Genomic DNA, 27,195 nt, shown 5'->3' on the forward strand with positions numbered 1-27,195 from the left:
CAGCCCACCATCACCATCTCCCCTCCTGGCTCCTATGAGGGCCTCCATTTCCACTAGCCCACCATCTCCATCCCCCCTCCTGGCGCTTTTACAGGCTTCTTTTTCCTCTAAGCCCATCATCTTTGTCCCCCCCTTGGCCCCTGGGAGGGCTTCCTTTGCCTCTGGCCCACCTTTTCCACTAGCCCACCATCTCCATCCCCCTCTTGACTCTTTTGCGGGCTTCCTCTTCCACTAGCCCATCGCCTCCTTCCCCCTCCTGGCTCCTGTGAGGACTTCCTTTTCCACTAGCCCATCATCTCTTTTCCCCTCTTGGCTCCTGGGAGGGCTTCCTTTTTCCCGGCCCACCTTTCCCACTAGCCTACCATCTCCATCCCCCTCTTGTCCCCTGTGAGGGCTTCCTTTTCCACTAGCCCACCATCTCCTTTTCGCTCTTGGCTCCTGTGATGAATAACTCTGTCGACAAATAACCTCCTTGCCTGTCCCTTCCCCCCCAGCTCGTCCTCCTGCTGGCCCTCCCATTTCCTCCACGTGGACGTCACGTCCCCTGCCAGTTGGTGGCATTCATTCATTCAGTCGTAGTTATTGAGTGCTTACTGTGTGCATAGCACTGTACTAAACGCTTGGGAGAGTGCCATGCAACAGTAAACAGACACATTCCCTGCCCACAACCAGCGCTTTACCGGGTAGAGAGCTCTGTACTAGGCACCACCTGCCTCCAAGCCAGTCCTTCTTTGCAAGTGTTGCTTTCGGATTACAGAGAACCTGGATGGTTCATTTTGCTCAGATTTCACACTGCCGTCTTAATAGGTGCCCAACAAAATGGGAAAATGGGGCAGCGTGGTGTAATCCCAACAGCGGTTCTATTTCTAACCCGATTTGCTTGTATTTACCCCAGCTCTTGGTACAGTGCCTGACACATAGTAAGTGCTTAACAAATACCACAATAATAATAATTATTATTATTCATGCTCCAAAGCATTTGGATAATTTGTGATGCATCATTCAGTCATTGTCCGGGTGGAATGAGGAAGCCCAAATGCACCCTCATTTCCCAATAACTTCGGTGTGTTCCCCACCTTTTTCAGTCAGTGTGCTCTGGGAGCTAGGTGAGGCATTCCCGTTCCAAAGGGTTGCTATTAGCATTTAGGAATTGTACTACCTTTATCACCAGTACATGCCTACATCGTTGTACTTGGGTTTTATAGGTGCTGCTCATTCACTGGGTCGGGGTAATTTGTACTTGGAAAAAGCATCCGTTTATACATAAAATCTTTTTCTTTCGTTGGCAGAGAAATCTGGTTTCATCTTACTCGGCCTTTGATGGCGTTGGTTATTCAGGTGACTATCTGCTCCGTTGTATCGGACTGATTCACTAAATGCTGAACTATTGATTATTGTTGATGATTATTTTAACTCCTTTTGTGATGATTTCTCATCTGGCTAACTAGCTGATCACTTGGCATAGGATTTTAAATGTTTCTTCAATAGTATATACTTAGTTTTTGAAGGTAGAACAAATAAAATGGGGTCAGCCTTCATTTCAGATAGTGGGGAATAGTGAACTGGCTTGTGTAGTGGGCCCAGGAACTGCTAAACATAATTCTGACCGAAGCCAAATACAGTCGCAGTGCTTTGATTTTAGGGACTATTTACATGAAATCGTTTGCAGATTGTTATTAAAGTATATTTTACAACCTTTGCATTTGAGAAATTGCAGCTCATTTTTTCCTGTATAAAATGTTGAGGCTCACTTCTTCCAAGGAGCTGCATTGAAACGTAATGTGAAGTGGTGCTTTTACCTGCATTTTTCTAAGTGTCATCAGGCACTCAAACGAAATGCCACAGAGCATTTAGGATAGAGCCCATGTTGGCCCTGATGCAGTTATTTTTTGTTTAAGTCCAGGCTTTTAAGAAAAGAAAAACTTAAAGTTTGATATGGGTGACCTTGGAGTGGTAGTTATATTGGTTGTTGAATCACTCTCTTTACATGGTTTAAATTGTATTTAAACATTGCTGTTTATGAAGCTTAGGGAGAGACTATAATAAAGTTGACAGTCTGTTGACGTTATTTCTTAAAAGTTGTGTCCCCATGTGCATTTTATACCTAATTGGTTGAAGCTGTTCATTTCCTTCCCTTGGTCAACATAATGGCCCTACCTTGCTTGCTTGGGTATAAGCAGGGACACTTAACTCAAGAATTGTGAGAAGACTTTTGTTTTATTAATGTTGAATTTTGTCTTCTGTAGACTGGAACTTGTAGAAGAAAAACATTTCAGTGAAAATTCTGCTTGTGGTAGCATATTACACAATGGCGTAACAAGAGAAGCAGCGTGGCTCAGTGGAAAGAGCACGGGCTTTGGAGTCAGAGGTCCTGGGTTCAAATCCCAGCCCTGCCAATTGTCAGCTGTGTGACTTTGGGCAAGTCACTTAACTTCTCTGTGCCTCAGTTCCCTCATCTGTAAAATGGAGATTAAGACTGTGAGCCCCATGTGGGACAACCTGATCACCTTGTATCCTCCCCACCGCTTAGAACAGTGCTCTGCACATAGTGCTTAACAAATGCCATTATTATTATTATTATTAATCACCACATTACTTTGTTCAAAGTATAATATTGAAGTGTATTATTTTCTGGCACTTTAACAAACATTGTTTCACCAAGGTTTTCAACTTTTATCAGAACAGTGGTGTGATTTTATATATATATATTTTTTTAGTATAGGTGGGTATTAACTTTATTGAAGGACATGTTAGGCCTGAAACCAACAGCATGAAATCATAGTCTTGTAAGCTTTCTGATTACCAAAATTTAAGAAATGTATTAAATGATCATTTAGAGTTTTTTCCCAAATATTATTGTCAAACCCAAGTCTGTTTACATAGTTTAGGAGGAGTAATTTTCTAAGACTTCTTTTGTGTGTATATTCATGAACGCTTCCATTTATAGATGTTACTTTTTAAAATAAACACAGTCGATTTTCCAACAGGGAAGTAGTTTCTCTTCAAAACTGTTTGGAGATAGCTTTATAGAATCTTGACAACCTGTTAATCTGGAATGATTCTTCATCAGAAAGGAAGATATTCAGTACTAGTATTTTCTTTCCAACCTCTCCTGTAGAGGCCCTTTATGGGACAGAGACTGTGTCAGATCTGATTATCTTGCATCTAGTGCTTAGACCAGTGCGTTCACACATTTAGTAAGTACTTAATAGATACTTTTATTATTGCTCTGTGACCTTATTTTACCTACTCACGTCTAGAGGGTAATAAGATTCTACGCTCGCTCTTCTGACCAGTTCCACAAACATCTCTACGGACCTCGCGTCGTTCACCTCTTCTTAAAATCCTTGCACTGCGCCAAAATGCATTTTCCTCATTCAGCTATCTCTGCTTAAGCCTCCCCTTCTCCCCTCCCGTGTTGGGTTCAGTGTGTTTTCCCAGCAGTTATCTCCCCTGTACTAACAATAGCCTTGCGAGACTGCAAAGATCCCCATTTAAAGGACGAGGAAACAGAATCAGAGAAGTTGAATCGCCTGGCCCAAGTTACACAGTAGAGGCAAGGTCGGGGCAGAAATGGGGACTGAACTGGGGTCTCCTGACTCCAAGCCTCATGTTCTCTTCTTCAGGCTCCCCTCCAGTTAACATCTCTGATTTTTGGCTTTTTTCTAAAGAGCTTCTGCTTTTTTTTTAGGGGCTACCTGAATCACAAAGAATTAAGGCACGTATTTTTCTTTCCGCAGTGAGGCTCATTTGAGTGAGGATGGTGGTTCCTGGGAGCGCCCCTGTTATACAGCAGGACCCGGCCCTCGAGCCGGACCTGGGGCGGAGCTCAGCGGAGAATTCTGCCGTGGGTCATGACGCGGGCCCAGCTGCCGAGCAGGTGGGCCCAGAGCTGGAGGAAGTGCGAAAGCTACAAGAACTAGTGAGAAGACTCGAGGTCCAAAATCAGCAGTTAAGAACCAGAAGCCATAGGAGCGTGTCCAGTGCACAGAGTCAGGAAGATCCCGGTGTGGGGAATCAACATGCTGAACTGAATACGATGGAAATTAACAATAGCATCAATTCTATAACTGAAAAGCAAGAGTTACAATTAATGGCAGATCTTCAGAGTCAGCTGAGCAAGATGAGAAGCGAGGCGAAAGAAAACAACGGCTGCTTAAGGACAGAGGCGGATACGAAAGCACGATGTAGCTTCTTCGATAACGCTTCCGACCCGAAACACGGTATTAGCCCAGAGGTACAGAACGACGGTGTTGCCATTGACGGCTTTTCACTCTCGGATAGGGGTAGCGGTACCGAGTGTGTGGAAGACCTGATCGCGGCGGACATCGACCTCATGGTTAAAATGACTGAGCAACATTCCGGGGCGGGGAGAGATGATTTGGGAGACCTCTTCATTGACACTGCTTTAGATGAAGTGGAAGTCCTGGAACTTGGGAACTGCAGTGACGGTGATGAAGATAGCTGGTGAGTGGCTCTTGGGGTAAGGGATACAGAGGAAGTGCTTGGTGCTGAGGTTTTGGTACGAATTACTTGGTGAAATCGCCTTATGAAAAAAGGTAAATGACTACTGTACAGTTTTGTTTCTGGGAGCAAGTACAGAAAATGTAGACTGTAATTTAGGTTTGGCATCAAGTACTTCCTGCATTTCAACCAAGATGTGGTTCAGTGGGAATATCTGCCGCGTCCTCTTTTTCTGACCCTGGATTGGGGTAAAAAATGGGATCAAGTTGTTGTCTTGATTCTCAGCCGGAGGAAGGTTTTTTTTATTTTTTAGGTTTCTTCTTCCCCACACATACTTCTTTCACAGACTTCAGAACTCCAGGGGTGGAGAAGTACTGAATCCATTTTTTCAACCTGGGAAGGGGCCCAGAAAAGTGTACTAAGTGCTGAAGTAAATACAAGGTACTCAGCAGAGTCCTGCATAATTAAGCCTGCCTATTACAGATTTTCAGAGGGCAATAATGCAGAGGTTTGCCATAATATATCTTCATGTTGCTAGTTTTTCTTTTTTTTACTTTTCATCTGTAATAATAATAACTCTGAAGCAGCATGGACTGATGGAAAAAGTATGGGCCAAGGAGTCAAAGGAGTAAATCCTGACTCCATCACGTGTGATCTTGAGCAGGTCATTTCCCTGTGCCGCAGTTTCCTCATCTGGGGATTAAAGTACCCTGTTCCTCCTTCCACTTAGACTGTGAACCCCCTGTGGAACAGGGACCAACTATCTTGTATCTACCCCAGCACTTAAAACAGTGTTTGACACACAGTAAGCTCTTAAGACCAAATAATTATGGCGTTTATTAAGTGCTTAGACTGTATTAAATGCTGGGCTCACAATCCGTCCTCATTTTGTAGACGGGGAAACTGAAATCCAGAAAATTTTAGTCACCCACCCAGTGTCACAAGGTGAGCCGATAGCAGAGCTGGGACTTGAGCCCAGGTCTCCTGATTCCACTACGCCAAACTACCAGTATCGTTGTAAATCATCACCATATTAGTTTGGAGCTATTATCCTTAGCCTTGCACCTGTCCTAACAGATTGGCCAACTTCTATCTCGGTTTCAAATTCCATCTACAACGCGTGAGTATCTACACACAGAAAACATTCTGAAAATGTGGTGGATACCGATGCCCTTGAATCACCTCATAAAGTGTGGAAAAAAGACTCTTGGTTTTATCAGTGGGCCACAGCCACATTCACAAATAAAATTATTTCAATAGAATCAACTTCAAAAACGAAGGATAAGTATCGTAATTCGGTAAATGATGTCTTCCTTTCTCAACAATGGGATTGTATTTCATTTTTAAATAGTGTGTAAGCCGTTACTATGGCTCTTTCCACTAGGCCATGCTGCTGCTTATTTGTAAAGAAAAGTGATTGGAAGTCGCAGTAAGGCATGAGGGTCCTCAAAATTATTGAGAATAAAATGTCTGAGGACTAGTAAATAAACCTAAACTTTCCCTTTTTTAAATTTCATATGACACAATTTTGGTAATCTAGAGATGATGACTTGTGCATAATGCTTTGAATATGCTCATTTTTACTAACTTGTTTGATGCTTGTTGGAGACATTATCTATTTAAGTAAGGAATTCCAAAATATTTGACTTACAACAACTATATTTTCTCTAAATTTTGTGAATTGTAGCAATATGGGAGTAAATTAAGTATCTAATCTAGTAATATAGTACAAAGTGTCTGTTTAGTAACAAAAACAGCTTGTCAACGTACTCCTCTTTTGCTTTTCACTGTTCTGTACTTCTGAAGGAGCAGCATTAAGACTACTGAAAGGATTCCCACGTTAAAAAGTTTGATCAAGTTGAACTACAAGCACTTCCTCTTTCTTTTTAAAGGAAAACTTCGGAAACAGTGTATCTGGACCTGCCACATCCAAATGAACCCAGTTCTGAATTGGGGTAGCAAAATCTCCAGAGAAATTTGCTTTTTAATCATTTTTCTACAGTAAAACCATATGCGTCCAAACCCAATTAATTAGAATGAGAGGTCTTAACTGTTTTTTAAACTACAGTTTAAATGGTGTTGAAAAACCCCACCTTCCAATGAAATCATTGTAATATTGAAAATTACAAGTAGTTGCAGTATTTCCCCCTTCCCTCTTCTACAGCCCCATTGTGTGTAAAACTTTGCTCTTGAAAATATATCCGTTTTCCCTTGCTACCTGTATCTACTTTTTTAGAACCACAGTAATAGTGTCTGGTCGACAAGTTCTGTAGATGGGGGATTATGGGCAGTATCTAGTGATGATATCCTCAAGATGAGCTGCACAGGAACTCCTTCAAAGTGATAGCTTTTTGCCCTGGGGGTCCTGATACCATTCTGTTTCAGGAAGGAGGTGGGGAAGGGGGTAAGAGAGACCCTCAAACCACAAGGGTCACCAGAGGCCCAGCGTGTCATCCCTAACCTAGCATGTCAAAGGAAAAAGGTTGCAGTGACTGTGCCATGGGTATCTTTCTCACCCAGAATCCTAATAGCATCAGGATTCATTGATTCAATCGTATCTGAGGGCTTACTGTGTGCAGAGCGCTGTAGTAAGCCCATGGGAGAGACAAAATAACAATAAACACATTCCCTCTGCAACAGCGAGTTTACAGTCTATAGATGAGGATGGGGCATGATGAAAGAACATATTTTTTCCCCCCCCCTGGAATTCGCTAATGTAATAATGTCAACTTTGTACTTTTTACTTTATACTTACCGAACATCATGAATGTATCCAAAGTCCGTATAATGGCATGTAATTGACTATCATTATTCATCAAGAGTACCTTAAGGGTGCTTATGTCACAGCTGCTATTCAAATATCAAGTGCAGGATTGCATTTTTTTTTTAATCAGAGCAAACATTCAATAATGATATAGCCAGTGTATTTACTGGTAAATATGAAAATCATCCAGATAATCTCAAATTCTTCCAGATTGTAAAAGTCTCATACCAGCTTTATGACACTTATAGCAGTCTATTGGAGCAAGATAACTGCTTTGCCACTACCAATAGGAACAGAAAATGTATACACAAGATATCATTTAATTTTTTTATGGTATTTTTAAGTACGTCTTATGTGCCAAGCACTGTACTAATTGCTGGGGTAGTTACACGCTAATCAGGTTGGACACAGTCCCCTGACCCATGTGGAGCTCACAGTCTTAATCCCCATTTCACAGATGAGGGAATTGAGGCACAGAAAAGTGAAGTGACGTACCCAAGGTTATTTAGCTGGGATTGAAACCCAAGTCCTTCTGAGTCCCAGGCCTGGGTTCTATTCACTAGGCTGCGCAGGTTCAAAGCTGTTAAAAGCTCTGTGCATTGTAATGTGATAACTAACTCCCAGATGAACCCAACACAGTTTCTGCCCTTCCCACTAACTGGCTGTGTCCAGAGCCTGTGGGAAGAGATTAGGCTTTCCCAAAGCAAAACCTAATGAATTGAGTTGAAACCTTCAGCTCTTCACCTCCCAGGGGAGAACAACTCTGGAATTATTGCCAGGAGTATTAATGAATCCGTACAGTGTTCTAATGCCAGATATGCCACCTGCCTGCAATGAGACCTTGGGTGGCTTTTTTGTGCGTCATTTCCCTCATCTGTAAAATGGGGAATAATAACAATAATAATTATGGTACTTGTTAAGCCCTTGCTATGTGCCAGACACTGGACTCCAGTTCTCCTTCCTGCTCAGACTATTAGCCTCAAATGGGACAGGGACTGGGTCTTGTCTGAATATCTTGTATCACTCCCAACACTTAGTACAGTGCTTGGCACCTAGTGAGTACTAAACAAATAACACTGTTATTATTGTTATTGGTGATTCAGGTAGCTGGCTGGAACTATTAAAACATGCAACTCCTATCCTCTCTCTACCCCTACACAAAACTAGCTGTGTGTTGGTCCCAATCTTTCAGAATCTGATAGTGATACCGTCAAGATAAGATACACAAGGACTTCTTTGAAGTGGAAACAGGTTGCCCTTTGGTTCCCGGTACCCTCCTTATTTTGGAGAAAGAAGCTAGGGAGGCCTACCTCACCAAGACGATAATTGGGAAGTGAGCCAAGCGACGGTCTCTTCGTCTTCATATCCGAGCATGAGAATGCAAAAAGGGAGCTCGAAGGTAGTATTAGGGTATGTTTCCTATTCAGCAGGATTAAAAGTACAGGAGCACATTGGTAATTGTGCTCCAGACACACACTCTTTTAAGATCACCTTTTAAAGGTTATGAACCTCTGTTCAGAATCAGGAAACCACTATTGAGAAAGACCTGAAGAAGTCTAAGATTGTGCACCAACCTGCCTCTGACAGGCTTGACACCCAACCAAAGATCTCCAGTGGTGAGAGAATTGAATGCAGTCCTGTCTACTGTTTCTAAGGCAATACAATTTAGGATGACTCAAGCATAGACCGAAAAGAAGGGAACAAAATCAAGAAACCCAGCATAAAATTTGAAATACTGACGAGTGTAGCACTAACTTGGCATCAAGCTGCAGATAAATTGTAGTTTGGAACTATCTTTTTAAGCGGCTATTAGATTTAGACCTACTACAGACGCCCTATTTTGACCTCTTAAGCAGGTTCATCACCATCACTGTTGGCAAAACAGGATTACAGTCGACATCCTGGAATGCAGTCAGTTCACCAACAGCAAAGCAAGGCTTGTTTCCTCCCGGATTTGCTGGGTGAGGTGTAAGACTAGATGACAGCGGAGTACTCAAGGAACTGCTCTACGGTGAGCCGAAGGGTGGACCGAAGAAACACTAAGTACAGGAAACAAAAACTTCAAATGATGCAGCATAACTGCGAACATCTAGGAGACAACCAGCTTGAGTTTGGGAAGTAAGAATGGGATGGCTTTTTTAGACTAGAGGCTTCTAGAATGTCTTCCCAAGAGGCAGAATTTAAAACAGTGTAAAGAAATGCAAATACCAAGTTCCACAACACTGCAAGGAGTGTATCTTTACAGCCGTACTTTGCGGAGTCACCCGAGGGGCTTGTTTGTATCCACAGGCAGGCATCCACTGACTTAATATTTCCGACTTAATGCTATCTCATTTTTTAATTTTAAGGTCATGCTGACTTGCAACTCCAATGAGGCTTGGGGCTCGAGTGGGTGGAAAAGGGAACGTAGCATGCCCAAGAGAGTTCCTGAGGGGCTCGAGGCGCAGACCCTTTTGATCATTCAGACTTTTCATGAGCATGGGTGGTGCTTTGGCCTTTAGTCCAAATTTAGTTCATTTATGTTTTTATCAGAAATCTGGTACTTTGCTGTCTCGTCCTTCTGCTGAGGAATAGTCTACACCATTCCAGTCTTTATCATAAATTTGAAGAGTCCAGGGCCACCCTTAGGTGCTTGGTGGAGGTATTTTTTTCAATTGTACAAATAAGGTTTCTAGTTTAATGCATCCCTGATAAAAGTATTGTATTTTCGTGTTTGGCTAGGGATTGGAGAGGAGGGGCCCTGCTAAGGGTGTTTTGGAAATCCCTTGGTTTAAATCCAGTGGCTCCTAAGCTAGGCAATCTTTTAAAAAACGATCCTTTCAGTGACGAGCTTCTCGGTTGAGATCAGACCAGAAATTATGTTGAAAAGCAACTTAAATGTGTTCAGTAGATCCTCTGATGAGAAGGCACAGTTTGCTTTTAAGTTGGCAGAAATAGTTCAAAAGATAGGTATTCCACAAAATCCCAGAATACTAATATTACTTTTCTGCCCCAATTTCTCACTTCTTGGATCATTTTTGATGAACTTGGAAAGTACAAAACTGTTTAACTAATGTACTTAGAATGTTTGCAGAAGAAGGAGAAATATTCAACTTTTCCCTTTTCCCAGAAAAGATACAGTTTTTTGACCTGGAAGGTTGGCCTGATCACACCTTGACATCTGAATTGTATAAGAGTATATTTGATCTCTGAGTAATTCTATAGCCATTTAGTGGAACTTGAGTAGGATCCAGTCAGTATTTTGTTTTACCATTTTTTCTCCTCCCTTTTTCCCACCTTCCATCCATCTTCCAAAAACCTCAGTGCTTGTCCAAGCCTGCTCAATATATTTTGAGGTTCCCCTCCTCCCATTCTCCATGCCAACCATTTGGGCTATCAGGATTCACTGGGGAAGGCTTGAATGAATTGTGATTTCTTGGTACCATAACAGATTTATTCATTCATTCGGTTGTATTTATTGAGTGCTTACTTACTGTGTGCAAAGCACTGTAGTAAGCGCTTGGAAGAGTACAATACAACAAGAAACAGACACATTCCCTGCTCACAATGAGCTCGCAGTGCCTTAATCAATAACTTCATTGCCAGACAAAGTGGATGTGGCTCTTTAAAATATCAATCCACATAGCTTCCTTTCCTATAAAAATGTTTGTGGGAAGTGAAGAATTAGTTACGTGCGTGTTCGGTTTAAAATAAAGAAAGGGCCATTCATCCGTTTGAGTGAACTTTGAGTTAAGAGATTGTGCCCTGGTTTTACAAGTCTGTTTTCTAATCTTTAAGGCTATACGTCTCACCGAAAAGAAAGCCTACTATGGATCAGAAGACTGAATCCCCTCTCAAATGGTGCCGGCAAGTATTGGACCATCCCAGCCCAGAGACGGAAGCAGCCTGTCGAACACTCATAAATAGACTCGATCAAGGTATGTGAGCATAGATGACTTTTGAACATAAAGAGAGGACTCTCCCCAAATCCCTTAATTGGGAAATTAAACTGTATCAGACTGGAAAGCCTTAATTTTGTTCTTTAATGGAATCAAACTTAAATGGAAAGCCCTCCGAATACTTGCGATACGGACTGATCTAAGTGAACTGGAATTAGTATTGGCTTAAATTAGAATCATATCCTGAAACAACTTTTGGAACACTAATCAGGCGAAACCTTATAATTTCTGGATTTGATCCTCTACTTTTAATTCATGTATGCTTGTCATTTACCATTTTTTACATGCGTTTCATACTACTTCTCATCAGTCTCTCATGATCATTTTCATTCAGCACCTTTTGGCCAAGGGTAAGTGTGTAACTAGACAGCTGCAGTACTGCGCATCACATACACTTGGTGGCTATGTTTCTGCTTACAAAAAATATATTAAATGGTGTATCATTCTGTAATTTCAGAAAGTATCATTTTAAGATATCATTTTGTTGAAGAACTGAATTTTAAAAGAGGGAAAGGAAGAACAGAACAAAAGCGCTTTTGTTCATTTAATAATAATGATGGTATTTGTTAAGCGCTTACTATGTGCCAAGCACTGTTCTAAGCGCTGAAGTTGTTAATATACCAATAATTCCCCCCTTATTCACAATTCTTAATCATGAAGTAGTATTGGAAGATCCATTCTGGCTGTAAACACAGATCTATTACTTGTAATCTCTGATTCTTTGATTCCAAAATGTTCTGAATGTGATTCACTGAGCCTAAATATAATATGCAGACTGATGCTCTTTTCTCAGTCAGTGCCAAGATTAGCAAGATTTTCTTCAGCTGTAAAAGGATTTTCTGATGTAATTACCACATCAAAGGAAATCTGTGGATGATTCCCAGTTAACATTCTTTGTAGTTTCTTCAGCGAACGTGTGCTCTGATCCATTTTATTTGATCCTTTAAACGATGCAGGTTAAAAAATATTAAATGGTGCAGTTATACAGGGAGGAATGTATTACAGGTTCTCATTAAATGCCAGCGATGTTAGACTTGGATTATTATTTTGAAGTAATGTCTGAAAAAACTATAAGAAGTATACATTTTCTCCCCTGCCTTATTTCTTGGAATTGGTTCCCCTTCAATGCCTAAGTACTCTTCAGCTTCTCATTTAGGTACCTCTGCAGTGCTTTCTGTTTTATGGAATTAATTGGTAGTTGAAAGTTTATTTCTTTCTTGAACCGATTAGCTGCGGACATGTTAGATTATCATCTTCACTAGGTCATTCTGAATTTAAAGAATGTGGAATTCAACTTGGCCCGTATTTTTTAAAAGGGTTATACAGGGCATGGCTCCTATCCAGGCAAGCTTAGAAAATTAAATAAATAATTTGATTTTTCTCAAGTTTTCATTCAACAACAACAAAAAACCCCCTCTAGTATTAGTAAAAATTTTGTAGTGCTGCAATTTTTAAGAATGATCATGTACTGACTTTATTAATATTTTTTGAGCAACTGACTTCCAAAGTGATCTGGATTTTCCTATATTTACCTAAGCTTGAGCACAGGGATTGTTTTTACTAATTCCGTTGTACTCTCCCAAGTGCTCAATACAGTGCACTGCACAAAGAGGCTCGATAAAATTGTAACTTAAAAGTATTTTGAAACTACTCGGCTAAAATGATGAATAGCATGATCAGAAGGGAAGATGGAAATGCATGAACCAAATATGATCGTGTTGCTAGTAAATCCGGGCTTCCAACTATAAGTGCGTTTGTTAGCTGTAACACTATCAAAAGTTAAATGTGACTTCTGTTTATGATTTCACATCTCATATTTATTCAGGTTCCTTTTGTTAATAAGGTCATTTCACGGGTGCTGTATTTTGCATTTTTCCTTGTAGCAAGTAGGTGGAAAAGCCTCTATTGCAGTCCACTGGCCTCACCAAGTGCACATAACTCGAATACAGAACCAGGTTCCTGTAGCAATGCACTAAACTCTCCAGGGCACCTCAAATCAACTAACAAACCGCTACTAACTTGTGGCAGCTCAGGTATGGCATGTCAATGCAGTGTAAAAATTTCAAGTTGTAGAGGTGGTTTCTTTGATGCTTAAAGACTAGCAAGATAAAGTGGCTTATACTACTCCTCTGACCTGTGCATGTTTTAACTGGTATCTCTTTGCAACATTTTTTACGTGGAAATTTCGGTTCACCCTAAGAAGTGATCAAAAGATACGCTGTTTTTTTCTGTGGCAAAATTTCCTTTAAGAAAAAAAAAAAATAGTCGCATACCTGAGTACAACTCCTCCTTAAACTATAGTTACTGCTTACTGTATTTACTTACTACTATTTTGGGAAAAAACTGTTCTGAATTAGACATGCTGGATAATGAATCTCTGTCGCCTTAGTCCGTTAACATAATTTTCCCAATTACTTTCTTTAAACCCTTTCAATTATTTTTTTTAATGTAATACTACTTTTCTCCCATAGTTAAATCATTTATTAGCTAAAATCCAGTCCTATACATCGGATAAATTTTGATTTATTTTTGTAGTGGTCTTCCCATTATAAATTATATATTCTTTTAGATTTCACATGAAAAATGAGATTGAAGGTACTGTGACTCCATTTTTTTAAAAGACACTTGCATGAACCTGTTTTTGGAAACACTGACAAGGAAATATTTAATCCTTTTGTACTTGAACATAGCTGCAGTTTTTGCTACAATAATTGGAGGATTTTAATCCAAATAGTATATTACTTTGGAGGAGTCATATGTAATTTTATTACTTCTAGAACAATTTTCTTTCCTGGTATTCCCGTTTGAAAACTTGCTCCACTACCCTTTTCAGTTTATTATTTCATCTTTTGGGAAAGCTTATTGCTTTACTCTAATCCGCATGTTTAGGAAATGTTGCATGCTTAAGTTTGACTCTTAAAATGAAGTTACCTAAAAATTACTAATACCTCATTTTGCTTGTAGATGCTTTGATAAATATTGGTTACATTTCATCTTTAATCATTCAGTTCATTGGCCTCTTAAATTAGAGGAGCAGTGTGGCTCAGTGGAAAGAGCCCGGGCTTTAGAGTCAGAGGTCATGGGTTCAAATCCTGGCTCCGCCAATTGTCAGCTGTGTGACTTTGGGCAAGTCACTTAACTTTTCTGGGCCTCAGTGACCTCATCTGTCAAATGGGGATGAAGACTGTGAGCCCCCCGTGGGATAACCTGATCACCTTGTAACCTCCCCAGCACTTAGAACAGTGCTTTGACATAGTAAGCGCTTAATAAACGCCATCATTATTATTATCATTAAATTGCATAGACGCTGACTTCTTTTCAGAAGTTGGGGTCTTCAGAAAGAGGTTAAATTAATCATGATTGTTTTGCTTTTTAATATTGGCTTACACAAGGATTCATTCCGTCTCTTTCCTTTTGTCATCGGTTTGATTCACTTTCAGTTCGTAGTGACAAAATATCTTATATCTGTAAATCGATGACCCAATATTAAGTCATGTGTTTTAGGTGAACAAGAACCAACATGAAATTCATCACCAAATTCCCATTAAAGTTTGCACTAGTACTGGTTAGAATACATCTTTGTTTTCATCATCCCACTGTCAGGATTTATTTAGCACTACTTGTTTTCCTCACCAGTAAAATGAAAATTAAATATGTGTTCTTTCTCCCCATTAGACTGAGTCATTCAGTCATTCATTCAGTCGTATTTATTGAGCGCTTACTGTGTGCAGAGCGCTTGGGAAGTACAAGCGCTTGGGAGAAGCAGCGTGGCCCAGTGGGAAGAGCCCGGGCTTTGGAGTCAGAGGTCATGGGTTCAAATCCCAGCTCCACCAATTGTCAGCTGTGTGACTTTGGGCAAGTCACTTCACTTCTCTGTGCCTCAGTTACCTCATCTGTAAAATGGGGATTAAGACTGTGAGCCCCCAGTGGGGCAACCTGATCACCTTGTAACCTCCCCAGCGCTTAGAACAGTGCATTGCACATAGTAAGCGCTTAATAAATGCTATTATTATTATTATTATTATTATTACAAGTTGGCAACGTATAGAGACGGTCCCTTCCCTGCAGGACAGGGACTGTGACCAACCTTATTATCTTGTATCTTATCCCAGTGCTTAGAAGAATGCTTGTAAGCACGTAAATAGCGCTTAAAAAATACCACTTGTGCAGAGCACTTATGCTAGATGCTTGAGAATATGCAATAGAAGTAACAGATGTGGTCTCAGAAGCCCTCTGACAACATAAGGCCTGCTAGTTGAATGTTCCTAAATGAACTAAAAACATGCAACATTTGTATGAAGGTTGCGGAACAGTGCTTTTCCAGTTTTTGTGTTGACAAATTGATTTTTTGCTACCTAGTATTTGCCACCTAGAATTATCCCTGACTTGGCTTCACCCCTGAGGTCTGAAAAGCATCTAAATTTTGCATTGCTAAATTACCCAGGTTTGTCCAAAAAGGGCCAGAAAATCACAAGTGTTATCTGTAGTTCAAAGGAAATAGCTAATGTTAGCAACCTGACTTCTCAGACCGTCTTATTCCTTTAACAAAACTCTCTTTATTAATTCTGATGGGGAAAAGAAGGGGTAAAAAATAGAAATGAAGGGCTGAGGAGGAAAAACGAAGGGTGACATAAAAAGACAATGCATGAGCATAAGAAGATTTGGGAGTAGGGACTAGAATTCAAGCACTTAGTATAGTGCTGTGCACACAGTAAGCGCTCAATAAATACGATTGAATGAATGAATTCAGATTCAAGGCATTCCTCCTGCAACGTGGCAAGCCATCAAGTTTGGCCAAGACATTTAATTTAAAACATGTAGGCTAACTTAAACTGCCCGGATGGCTTCCTTTTGGACCTCCTTTTGGCCTAGGAACACATTATAAATTATTTATTTATATTGATGTCTGTCTCTCCCTCTAGACTATAAGCTCATTAGGGGAACATATCCAGTGATTCCGTTGTACTGTCCCAAGTGCTTAGTACATTCATTCATTCAATCGTATTTATTGAGCGCTTACTGTGTACAGAGCACTATACTAAGCGCTCGGGAAGCACAAGTTGGCAACCTGTAGAGACTGTCCCTACTCAACAGCAGGCTCACAGTCTAGAAGGGGGAGACAGACAATAAAACAAAACATATTAACAAAATAAAATAAATAGAATAAATATGTACAAGTAAAATAAATAAACAGTACAGTGCTCTGCACATAGTCCTCAATGAATACCATCGACTCATTGATAAAGGGACTCCGTTCTTCTCCGGGGAACCTCGTGGGTCTGGAGAGAACTGTGCCACCATGAGTCTTTCCTGAACAAACTGGAATGCCAGAAGGGGCTGCCAAGAATTCTCTAAGACTGGGAACAGCCCGATCCAGGCTCCCAGTGCATTCATATGTGGGCCGAACTGGGTTCCTCTGCCTATCAGTCCGTTAGAGGTATTCATTGAGTGCCTAGTACAGTCTTGTTTTACGTCGTCGAGTCGTCTCCGACTCACAGCGACGCGGTGGACGCCTCTCTCCCAGAACACCCCACCTCCATCAGCAGTCGTTCTGGTAGCGGATCCGTAGAGTTTTCTTGGTAAAAATCCAGAAGTGGTTTACCATTGCCTCCTTCCACGAAGTAAACTTGTCTTCCTCGACTCTCTTCCGTGCCACTGCTGCCCGGCACAGGTGAGTTTTGACTTGTAGCGGATTGCCTTCCACCCGCTAGCCACTGCCCACGCTAGGAATGGAATGGACAGGCCTCTGCTTGACCCTTCCTCCCATAGTTGAGACTGGTAGAGGGCTGGAAACACTCCAGGTGGACCCCGAGAGGGGCCTAGTACAGTACACCCCAGATTTTCCCTGGTTTCCTGACAGTGAGTTGTCCAGAATTAGAATAATGATCATCGTCATCATCCTCATCAAGTGTATTAAGCGCTGGGGAGAATTCATGGAATAATAATAATAATGGTATTTAAGTGCTTATTATGTGACAGGCACTGTACTAAACCCTGGGGCAAATACTAGCATATTGGGTTGGACACAGTCCCCGTCCCCTGTGGGGCTCACAGCCTCAATCCCCATTTTACAGATGAGGCACAGAGAAGTGAAGTGAATTGCCCAAGGTCACACAGCAGACACGTGGCAGAGCCGGGATTAAGGCATTAATGGAAGGCATTAAGACTCACTCCTGGGCTGGTCTTAAGAGGCGAGGTTAAAAACCGAGGAACTCAACAGTTAAACTGTAATTCAAAATTCTAACCTTTGAAAAAGGAGTCAATTGTTCAATCCTGCTCAGAATGATGGTGGTTGCCTGCATTTACACATAGATCTGCTCCTGCTCATAACTGTCAGTTCCTTCTCAGCAGTTCAGATGTGGAATACAGAAGATTTCTGGCTCCTTAAAATGGCAGGATAAAGGGGTACTCCCCCTCCCAGAGCCCCAGTAATCAATCAGTGGTATTTATTGAGAGCTTACGGCTGGCCAAACACTTTCCTAGGCTGTCGGAAGAGAACAATACAACCGAGTCTATAGACATGATCCCTGCCCATAAGGAGCCCACAGTCTTGAGGGCGAAGCAGACATTAAAATGAACTCCTGATAGGGAGAACACAAGGTTATTGTACCTAAGTGCTATGGGGCCTGGGGCATGGGGGTCCAGAATCTACAAGATCAGGTCTGCCTGCGGTCAGATTTTCAGATTTAATTCTTTCTGGAGCTTAGCCGTGGGGCAAGTTTGAGACAGGGTTTGGGGAGGTGGGGAATTTAGGGAGATTGTCTTTCACCGCACACGTAGATGGAACTTCACCATCTGCAGCAAAATCTCTGAAATCAGACAGCTATATATAATCCCAGCTATCCGTGCTCAATTAATCATTTTCTTAATGCTTATCATAAGTAGTCATAGGACTTAATACTGTTGGTAGTTGTTAAGCGCTTACTGTGTGCTAAGCACTGGGGGGGGATACAAGGTCATCAGGTTGTCCCACGTGGGGCTCACAGTCTTCATCCCCATTTGACAGATGAAGTCACTGAGGCCCAGAGAAATGAAGTGACTTGCCCAAGGTCACGCAGCCGACAAGTGGCAGGTTTGGGATTAGAACTCATGACCTCTGACTCCCAAGCCCGGGCTCTTTCCCCTAAGCCACGCTGCTTCCCTTACTTGACTTCTTGAGTACCTGCTGGATGAAGTGCATTTTCATAGATTTGTTGAAAAGAACTACAGAGGCTGGTCATTAAAACAATGCAGCAGACACATTCTCTGCACCCAAGGAAGTTATGCTCTAACTTGGGGTGACGGATATTTAAATATTTACAAATCAGAACGTGCAGAGCACTGTATAAAGTATTTGGTAGAGTTAACAGATATGGCAATAAATAAAGGCATTTTTCTGAAGTACGATCCCTGCCCTTTAGGGCCCCATTAATTGAGGAGCCCATTAATCTAAAGCCAGTTTCTGTATTTTTTTTTAACCTGTTCTGTGGGGTTCTTATTTCTTAAATTTACAAAAAATTGAGAGCTCACCTCCTCCAGGAGGCCTTCCCAGACTGAGCCCCTTCCTTCCTCTCCCCCTTGTCCCCCTCTCCATCCCCCCCATCTTACCTCCTTCCCTTCCCCACAGCACCTGTATATATGTATATATGTTTGTACATATTTATTACTCTATTTATTTATTTATTTTACTTGTACATAGCTATTCTATTTATTTTATTTTGTTAGTATGTTTGGTTTTGTTCTCTGTCTCCCCCTTTTAGACTGTGAGCCCACTGTTGGGTAGGGACTGTCTCTATATGTTGCCAATTCGTACTTCCCAAGCGCTTAGTACAGTGCTCTGCACATAGTAAGTGCTTAATAAATACGATTGATGATGATGATGACTGGCTTAATCAAAATACCATTGATTAATGGATCAACATTTGTGAGTAGTTTATAATGTCTAGGGTAAAGTCAATTTTTTTTTTACCAACTTAGTCAATAATTCATGACGATGTGCTGGGAATGTATGCAAATATTCAGGGCTGTCGTCTTTCCACTCTTTCCTTATTTTTGTCTTCTCTCCCGTAAGTTTTCTTAAACCTGTATGGGGACATTTTTAGTTTAATCCTGGAGCTTTAAGTAACGCTAGACAATGGGTTGCTTCACTTATGTCCATGTTATATTGTCTTCCATTGGAATAAAATACAAATGATACAGCTAAACTGAATTATCCAGTTCATGGACAAGAATGGAATATGCATTCTTTTCTATTTTTTTTCCTTTTTGTGCCTTAAGGTTATTTGAGTATCCATTCTGCATTGAGCTCTCAGTCTTCTGTAGATAGTGAACTTAGTACTTCTGATGACTCCATCTCTATGGGATACAAATTGCAGGACTTGACTGACGTTCAGGTTATGGCTCGCCTACAAGAAGAGAGTAAGTAGCATTGCTTTATTTACCTGTCTTGGGTTTTACGGTAGGGATGAGATTTGTGATACGTAATTTGGAAGAAATACTTCAGATTATCCAGGAAAATGTACAAGAACTAATACATTTCCTCCTCTCTGTTGACATGAAGGAATTAGTAGTTTTAGATTTTGATGTATGTGTGTGCATATACGTATCTCAAATTAGATTGAACCACAAGAAGAAACAGGAAGGAAATTACTTATATACAGTTTTTTCATAAATAATTTCACTGCCCTAAGGGGGAGGAGGAATTAAATAGAGTTTGTGGGGGGTTTTAAGTGTTGCTCAGAAGGTTAGAATGCAAACTACATTATTAAATGGAGTACAGCTCTCTCTGTGGTCAACAGCCTCACTGCCATATAAATAGCTAGTACGTGTTACTATCGTCTCCCTCCAAAATACCCTTAAAATTGTTCTAGGGCAACGGCTTCCGAAAAATATAGATCGAGCATCTCGGAAATTTAAGCTTTGGGAGAAATTTATTTTACAGTGGCCTCATCTGTAAATCTGTCTCTTCTTTTTAGCTTACGGGCTAGTATTTGAACAGCACTGGAGCGGTTAAACCATGCTGTTTTTTATGAGGATGGCCTGGAAGTCTGTTTATGACCCAATACTTTTGGTGTGAGAAGTCAAAAAGAAACGAACTTCCTTGAAAACCTTACATTGTTTACTTGCAGCATAAATGAGTAGCCATCACCTCCCTTCTTGTAATTAAAACATTTACAGGTTGCACTTTGGAAGTGTAGTCAGCTATGATTGTTACGAACGTTAACTTGTGCTTACCGAGCAAAACCATAATAATTGTTCTCTCTCCCCCTTCTTTTATCACTTCTTCCCTCACATTTCCCTAAATAGCATAGAACATCATTCACTTGTGTGATGACTTTGTTCTGATCTTTAGGATTCTGATCTTTAGGACGTTAATCCTTTAATATACAGATGTTAAGAATGTCCTTAGGTTTTGGGCATGCTTTGATATGTGCAGGAAATACGTAATCTGTGAACAAGGCTGAAGATGGCCAGATTCAGTTTTGTGGTGCTTCCTATCTTCAGGCCTCCGTCAGGACTGTGCCTCCAGTTCTGCCTCAGTGTCCCGTCGTAGTTCCAGTGCCTCCCTTCACTCGCTTCGAAAGGGCACTTACAGCGATCAGGAGTTCGACACCTACAGCTTGGAAGACGAGGACGACTACGACTGCTCCCTGTCGTATCGTAGCACGCACCGATATTCCCCCTCCCCACTCAGCTCTCCTCGCTGCCAGTCTCCCTCAGCAGGTGGAGACTACGGCAGGGCGACGCCATCTCGAATTAGACCCCCCAGGAGATCTGTCCAAAGTCCAATGCAGGACCGGATGAAATACACAAATCATGAAGGTGCGTTGGCTAGGGGGGTCTTCACGCTGTCACAAAGTGGAAATACTTGGAAAGCCCTGTTTGGGAAAACAGTCTCTTGTTGCTAAGTGGCTTTGTGTGGTAAATGAATTCATATTTGCTTCTATTTTGAGTTGAGAAGGTGTGTTGGCTAGGGGGTCTTCATGCTGTCACAAAGTGGAAATACTTGGAAAGCCCTGTTTGGGAAAACAGTCTCTTGTTGCTAAGTGGCTTTGTGTGGTAAATGAATTCATATTTGCTTCTATTTTGAGTTAAATACGAAGCTGACAACAGGCTAAGATTAGACAGCCTAACAAATGCATTAGTAATAATAATAGATACTGAAACAACTGTAGTTATTACCTCTGAGCAAGATCCAAAAATATGAGCCTTAACCGTGTCAGTAATAGGAGCCCCATTCCTAGAGGCACTGAAAACAAGAATTGGATTCTGTCATCACGTGATTAATTCAAAGGAGTGGCTGGCCTTAATTAGCTGAGGGGGTCCCATACAATTCTGAATGTGGTGGAGTCAGAAGCTGAGCAAATCGTACGCCTCCCCGGAAGGCAGATAGAGTGACCCAGATCATCTCCAGAAGGAGGAGGTTAGAACAGTCATCCTGGAAGTTCACACCCATTTTAGATTGGAGAAGCTAGGACTCCCAGCTTCGAGAAGGCTCCTAGAGAGAAACAGAATAACCATCTTCTCAAGGTCTTGCTGGAAACGGTTACCAGGTAGCCAGGTGTAGGTTGGACTTGGCCTGCCTTTGGAGGTGGGGAACAAGACCCTAGACCGTAAGCTCCTTAGAGGCAGAGAACAGGTTTTCCAACCATTAAATTGTACACTCTCCCAAGGGCTTAGTACGGGGCTCTGCACACAGTGAGGACTCAATAATTCCATGGCTGTCAATCAATCAATCGTATTTATTGAGCGCTTACTGTGATTACTGTCATTACTGATCCCAGCTCTTCCAGTCAATCAGTCGTATTTATTGAGCGCTTACTGTGTGCAGAGCACTGTACTAAGCGCTTGGGAAGTACAAGTTGGCAACATATAGAGACAGTCCCTACCCAACAGCGGGCTCACATTCTAAATGGGGGAGACAGAGAACAAAACCAAACATAATAACAAAATAAAATAAATAGGATATGTACAAGTAAAATAAATAAATAAATAGAGTAATAAATATGTACAAACATATATACATATATACAGGTATATACAGTCCTAAAGTTACCTTGTGTAGTAAAATGAGGCCACTAAGAAGACTTAGCGCAGTGCCGGCTAAATGGTGTCAAAACAGAAGGCTTGTATTAAATGGTCCCTTGAAGGGGCTGCAACATTTAATACATCTCCCAAAGCGCCTAACTTAATTAGTAAAGTTTACCCTTAGGCATTGGGAAAACAAGATTCAATGGTATTAGTTGTTACTTTTTATTATTATTTTTTTGTATATTATTTATGTAATTTATTTATGTACGGTTATCTCCCCCTCTACGCTGTAAGCTCATGGGCAGGGGATGTGTCTGTTTATTGTTGTATTGTACTCTCCCAAGCGCTTAGTACAGCGCTGTGCACACAGTAAGCGCTCAATTCATTCATTCAGTCGTATTTATTGAGCACTTACTGTGCGCAGAGCGCTGTACTAATCGCTTGGAAAATACGATTCGGCAACAGATAGAGACAATCCCTACCCAACAATGGGCTTAATAAACACGGTTGAATGGACGAATGAATACTTCTCTTTATTTTCAGATGAATTACGTCACAGTATGCCCAACCTGGCTAGGACAAGCCTTCGCTCTTTGGAATCGGTTCGAAGTAGCCGTAGTTTAGAGTCAGATTTACAGGGGCCCAATAGTCGGTTATCTAGAATTCAGCAACCATCATCAGGTAAGTTCACTTGAAAAATGGCAAGAACTTTCCTTTGAACACGGTGACTTAAAGCAGATTATACCTGACTCATGATATCAAGATAGTCACTATCTAACATTTGATTCCCCTGTAACGACGAAGATATTCTAATCTTAAAGCGTCTGTTTTCACTTTTTTGAACCATCTAGGTTTGGCTCCTGGTAAACTCAGATTTGCTTCCAACGCCGGGCAGTCTCCCTTAACTGTGCGGCAGTCAATGAAGACAGGATCAAGCACAAACTCTCTCTTAACCCCAAGGCAACCGGTAAAAGCTTCCAGCTACGTTAACCCTGCGGGCGGAGTTCGAAAGCCACCTGCAACTTTTAATCCTGCGTCGTCGGCTAGCAATTTCTCCACCACCAGAAATAGCAGCGCGGCCACCGCAGCGAAAAACTCGCCGGCGAAGATGCGACCGACAGTCGGAGGTGCGGCAGCTTCCAAGAGCAAGTTGACACAGCCATCCAGGAGGTAAGAAGTGAAAGATGCTGAAAAAGACCATTTTCCAAGAAGCTAGAGGAATTTTGGCACCCAAGTTGTTGGAGTCAGCAGCCTTTCATCAAAAAATTGCATTTCCTTAAAGGATAAGTTTACGCATTTGCTTCCTGTAGGGACGTCTTAGGCATTTGTTTGTATTTTGTTAAAAGGTCTAGGTTGCCTCACATAATATAGGGATGCATAGTGGAGGGGCTTTTACCGGGGAGAAATTCAGCCCTTTACTTACCTGTTAACTCTCTCTGAAGAATTTTGTATTTTTTTTTTAATCGTTGATTCTGTTGAAAGGTAGTTTTCACTTCAGTCCTGTGAGCATAGCTGCTCACACAAAGCTACCGCATCCAATGGGCAGAGTGGAATTAGCCCAGGGCTCCCACTAAAAAGCCCGTGCACACACTGGGGAGGACTACGATGTGGGGCAAGGGGACAAAACTTACTAGACCCGGAGATTTCAAATGGCCGATTGCCAGGGGATCCTCCTGTATCTTAAGGTGGTTCTGTCCCCATACTTTACGGCGAGGGTGTAAATCAAGTTTGAAATGGAACATCCAAGTTTTATTTACCTGGTTGTTAGCAACCGTCATGCACTATGGATTATTCTTTTCCGGGAAATCTGCCATTATGGTGACACTTTCAACCACCTGATGAACGATCCCCTGGGTTGTTTTCCACAGAAGAGCCACAGCGTCTAGTAGGATTCCTTGGAGATTCTTTCACCAAAATCCTCTCTGCCTTAGTGAGAGAGTGTGTGTGTGTTTGCATGTGCACATATGTAATTAACTTTATATTTAAATATAATTACATTTAAATGTGTGCTTTTGAATATCTTGTCAATCCACCCCGATATCTTAAATATGGCCCGAGCCCCTCTACAGCTAACAATATATTTAACTTGCCTACATAACAATGAGAGCCTGGTATATATGAAGCCTGTTCAACTTCCTCTCTTTCCCTACTTATCCCACCCTCGCCCATCCAGGGCCTGTCATTCCACACGATCGCACCCTCATCCCATGTAGTTTTGTAATGAAAAATGTGCTTTCCTCCTCCATTCCCACTCTGATTTCTGTGTCCTTGGCATTGGCGGAGGACTCACTCACCCCAGCCACCTCAGTGCTGGTCTCATTTCTCATTCCTCTTTACCATCCCCTTCCATGTGGCTCATGGGACAAGGGGTTGCCGTCTGGTGGGTGGGGGAGGATGAGGACAAGGAGCGTCAAGTGCAGCGAGGAAGGGGACAAGGTGAGTGGGGCAAAATTGTAATAAAATAGGTGGGGTGTGTTTGGCGAACGGGAGGGTGGGATCGGTGTGGGTTTAGGTGTAGTTAGAGGATAGGACAACTGGGCAGACTGAGATAGGAGGGGGCTGTATCTTCTCTAGGCCTCAATTCCCTCATCTGTAAAATGGGGATGAAGACTGTGAGCCCCCCATGGGACAACCTGATCACCTTGTAACTTCCCCAGTGCTTAGAATGGTGCTTTGCACATAGTAAGCGCTTAATAAATGCCATTATTATTATTGATGTGATGTTTAATGTCAGTTGTATTTGAGTGCTTACTGTGTGCGGAGCACTGTACTAAACACTTGGGAGGGTACAGTATAACAGCCACATTCCCTGCCCTCAACAAGCTCACAGGCTAGAGAATATAAGTACATTTCAGAAATGTACATTAGTGCTGTGGGGCTGAGGGGGTGGAGAGATCTTGGAGAAGATGTGAAGAAGAATAATTTGGTGCTTTCATTAGTGACTCCAGAGCTCAGCCTAAGACATCAGATATGTTACCAGGTGCATTAATGTTCACGTTACACACACACACACACACACAATGAACGCACCTGGGAGATAATCACTTTTTTTAGGAGAGCATTGAAAAAGGCTCTGGCTGAATATCAACTTGGTTGATCAGCATTTTTTTCCCCATTAAAAAAAAAATATTTAAACTTTCATCTGGCTAATGGCATTTATTTTGGGCAGGTCTCTTCAGTCAGTGAAGACCAACAGTCTGCCCGCTGACGACTCCTGGAAAGATGGCTGTTACTGAGCCAACCCAAAGAAGCAGTGGACTGCCAAGCATTTGACTGCATCTTAAGCCCAGCTGGCTGGGAATTATGTTTGCTCATTTATGGAGAGGCCTTTTTGGGAGCCAGTGCTCAGTCTCCCTGCCATATTGAATTTTGCCAACGTCTTCAACGGTGAAAATAAGCTCCTTTTCCAGCCACTCTGCCCCTGTTATTTATAAAATATAGCGCTGAAACCTCTAAAAAGCGATCCAAAAATCCCCTCCAGTCTTCAGACACGTGTTGCAGTTGTCTTGTACAAACTCTTGTCTAATCGGATGGCCCGAGGTTGAGTTCAGCCTGTGGCGTGCATGCGGAAGCTTTGCTTAGGACGCAGGTTACGATGCTACGATGTCAGTAAGAAGCTCGACTCCCCCTTTCCCTCCCACCCTAAATCGGTTTTCCTTGTACTCTAAATGGATGTCTTGGAGACGCGACCAATCAGCTAGATAAACTGTGGTATAGCTGTGTTAGAAATTATATTTTGTAAACTCATCCAGTGTAGTTCCTTTTCCGTCTGTCTCCCACAGGTTTTTTTTACTCGCTGCTGGCTCGAACGCCGATTTCTTCTGCCTTTTATTGTTTTAATACAAACGTCTTTCGAAAGTTCCCTAGTAAGTTATAAAACCAGTTTGCCTCTTTCAGAACGGTTGGTGTCACGGCTGAGTTTGGGAGCGCACCCCACAATATTTGCGTGGGTGTTTGGACGCGCGGAGCTGCCTGCTCGAGGGCGTTTGGAAGTGGTTCTCGATCTACCTTACCCCAGTCTCAACCGATGACAGCACTTGGTTTTATATCAACGTTTTCTATTTTTTCCTATGAAAGACTAGATTTTAAGATCCGTCTCTGCCTAGGGCAAGTAGCCGAGACCACTTAATCGTAGAACACACTGAGTGGGCCAGCAGTTTGTCAGCCTCAGTGTGATTTGCTACGGGAGCTTAAGATATAATGGTGCTAAGTGTTTTTATTAATAAGTACAGTCTCCTTTTTACTGAATTAGAGTTTGTATGAAACTAGAATCCCATCCTGTTAGGATTTTCAAGATTATAGGTGCCAGCTGGTTCAATAACCTTTCCTGTAAAAAGTTAACCACGTGCTTAAGTAATGATCAATTTTCTGTATATTGAAAACCAAACTTTACAGATGAGAAGATTCCTTTCTTCCACCATGTATTTTTACCACCCTGTAGAAAGCTTTGCAGAGATGATCTTATAATAAATGAGCTCTTCCAAGAAACACAGTGGGAATTATTCTGCCTATCTTCATTTTTTGCCAAGGCAAGCTTCTCGAGGGAAGCTTAGTAACCTTCTCCCCCTTTTTGTAGTTAGCCTGATGTAACTTGATTTGTAATACATGTTTAGCAAGCAACTGTAGGAGCACAGAAACCATGGATTATAAGCTTCTAAGGACAACAGCCCTAAATGAGAAAATATCGAAACACTCATTTGAGGGGTTGATTTTTCTTGGGAAATAGAATAAATTAAGCTCTGGGAATTTTTGCAAGTCTTGCACAGCGCTGGAAACTTTTAACATGTAGATACAGAAGCAGCGTGGCTCATTGGAAAGAGCCTGGGCTTTAGAGTCAGAGGTCATGGGTTCAAGTCCCAGCTCCACCAATTGCTGTGTGACTTTGGGCAAGTCACTTCACTTTTCTGTGCCTCAGTTACCTCATCTGTAAAATGGGGATTAAGCTGTGAGCCCCCCTGTGGGACAACCTCATCACCTTGTAACCTCCCCAGTGCTTAGAACAGTGCTTTGCACATAGTG

General features: G+C 41.7%; 1 protein-coding gene across 2 annotated transcripts; it reads left to right on the plus strand.

The window, feature by feature from the left end:
- Positions 1-852: 852 nt before the first annotated feature.
- On the plus strand, positions 853-26,671 carry LOC119930018 (SLAIN motif-containing protein-like). Of its 2 annotated transcripts, XM_038748426.1 has the most exons (10): positions 854-920; positions 1,290-1,338; positions 3,741-4,467; positions 11,006-11,145; positions 13,050-13,199; positions 19,423-19,563; positions 20,650-20,967; positions 22,720-22,857; positions 23,028-23,346; positions 25,346-26,671. In XM_038748426.1, exons 3-10 carry the CDS (start codon positions 3,761-3,763, stop codon positions 25,410-25,412), a joined length of 1,980 nt encoding a protein of 659 aa, XP_038604354.1. In that variant the 5' UTR covers positions 854-920; positions 1,290-1,338; positions 3,741-3,760; the 3' UTR covers positions 25,413-26,671. The 2 variants fall into 2 exon arrangements, with proteins under 2 accessions (XP_038604355.1, XP_038604354.1); XM_038748427.1 differs by lacking the exon at positions 13,050-13,199 and having other exon boundaries at positions 853-920.
- Positions 26,672-27,195: the final 524 nt, after the last annotated feature.

Source organism: Tachyglossus aculeatus, chromosome 6 (assembly GCF_015852505.1).
Source record: "Tachyglossus aculeatus isolate mTacAcu1 chromosome 6, mTacAcu1.pri, whole genome shotgun sequence".
Taxonomy (NCBI): Eukaryota; Metazoa; Chordata; class Mammalia; order Monotremata; family Tachyglossidae; genus Tachyglossus; species Tachyglossus aculeatus.

Coding starts and splice junctions, on each gene's coding strand:
- LOC119930018 (XM_038748426.1), top strand. CDS start 3,761: ATGGTGGTTCCTGGGAGCGCCCCTGTTATACAGCAGGACCCGGCCCTC. Junction 19,564..20,649: donor GGCTCGCCTACAAGAAGAGA/GTAAGTAGCATT, acceptor TCCTATCTTCAG/GCCTCCGTCAGGACTGTGCC. Junction 20,968..22,719: donor GAAATACACAAATCATGAAG/GTGCGTTGGCTA, acceptor CTTTATTTTCAG/ATGAATTACGTCACAGTATG.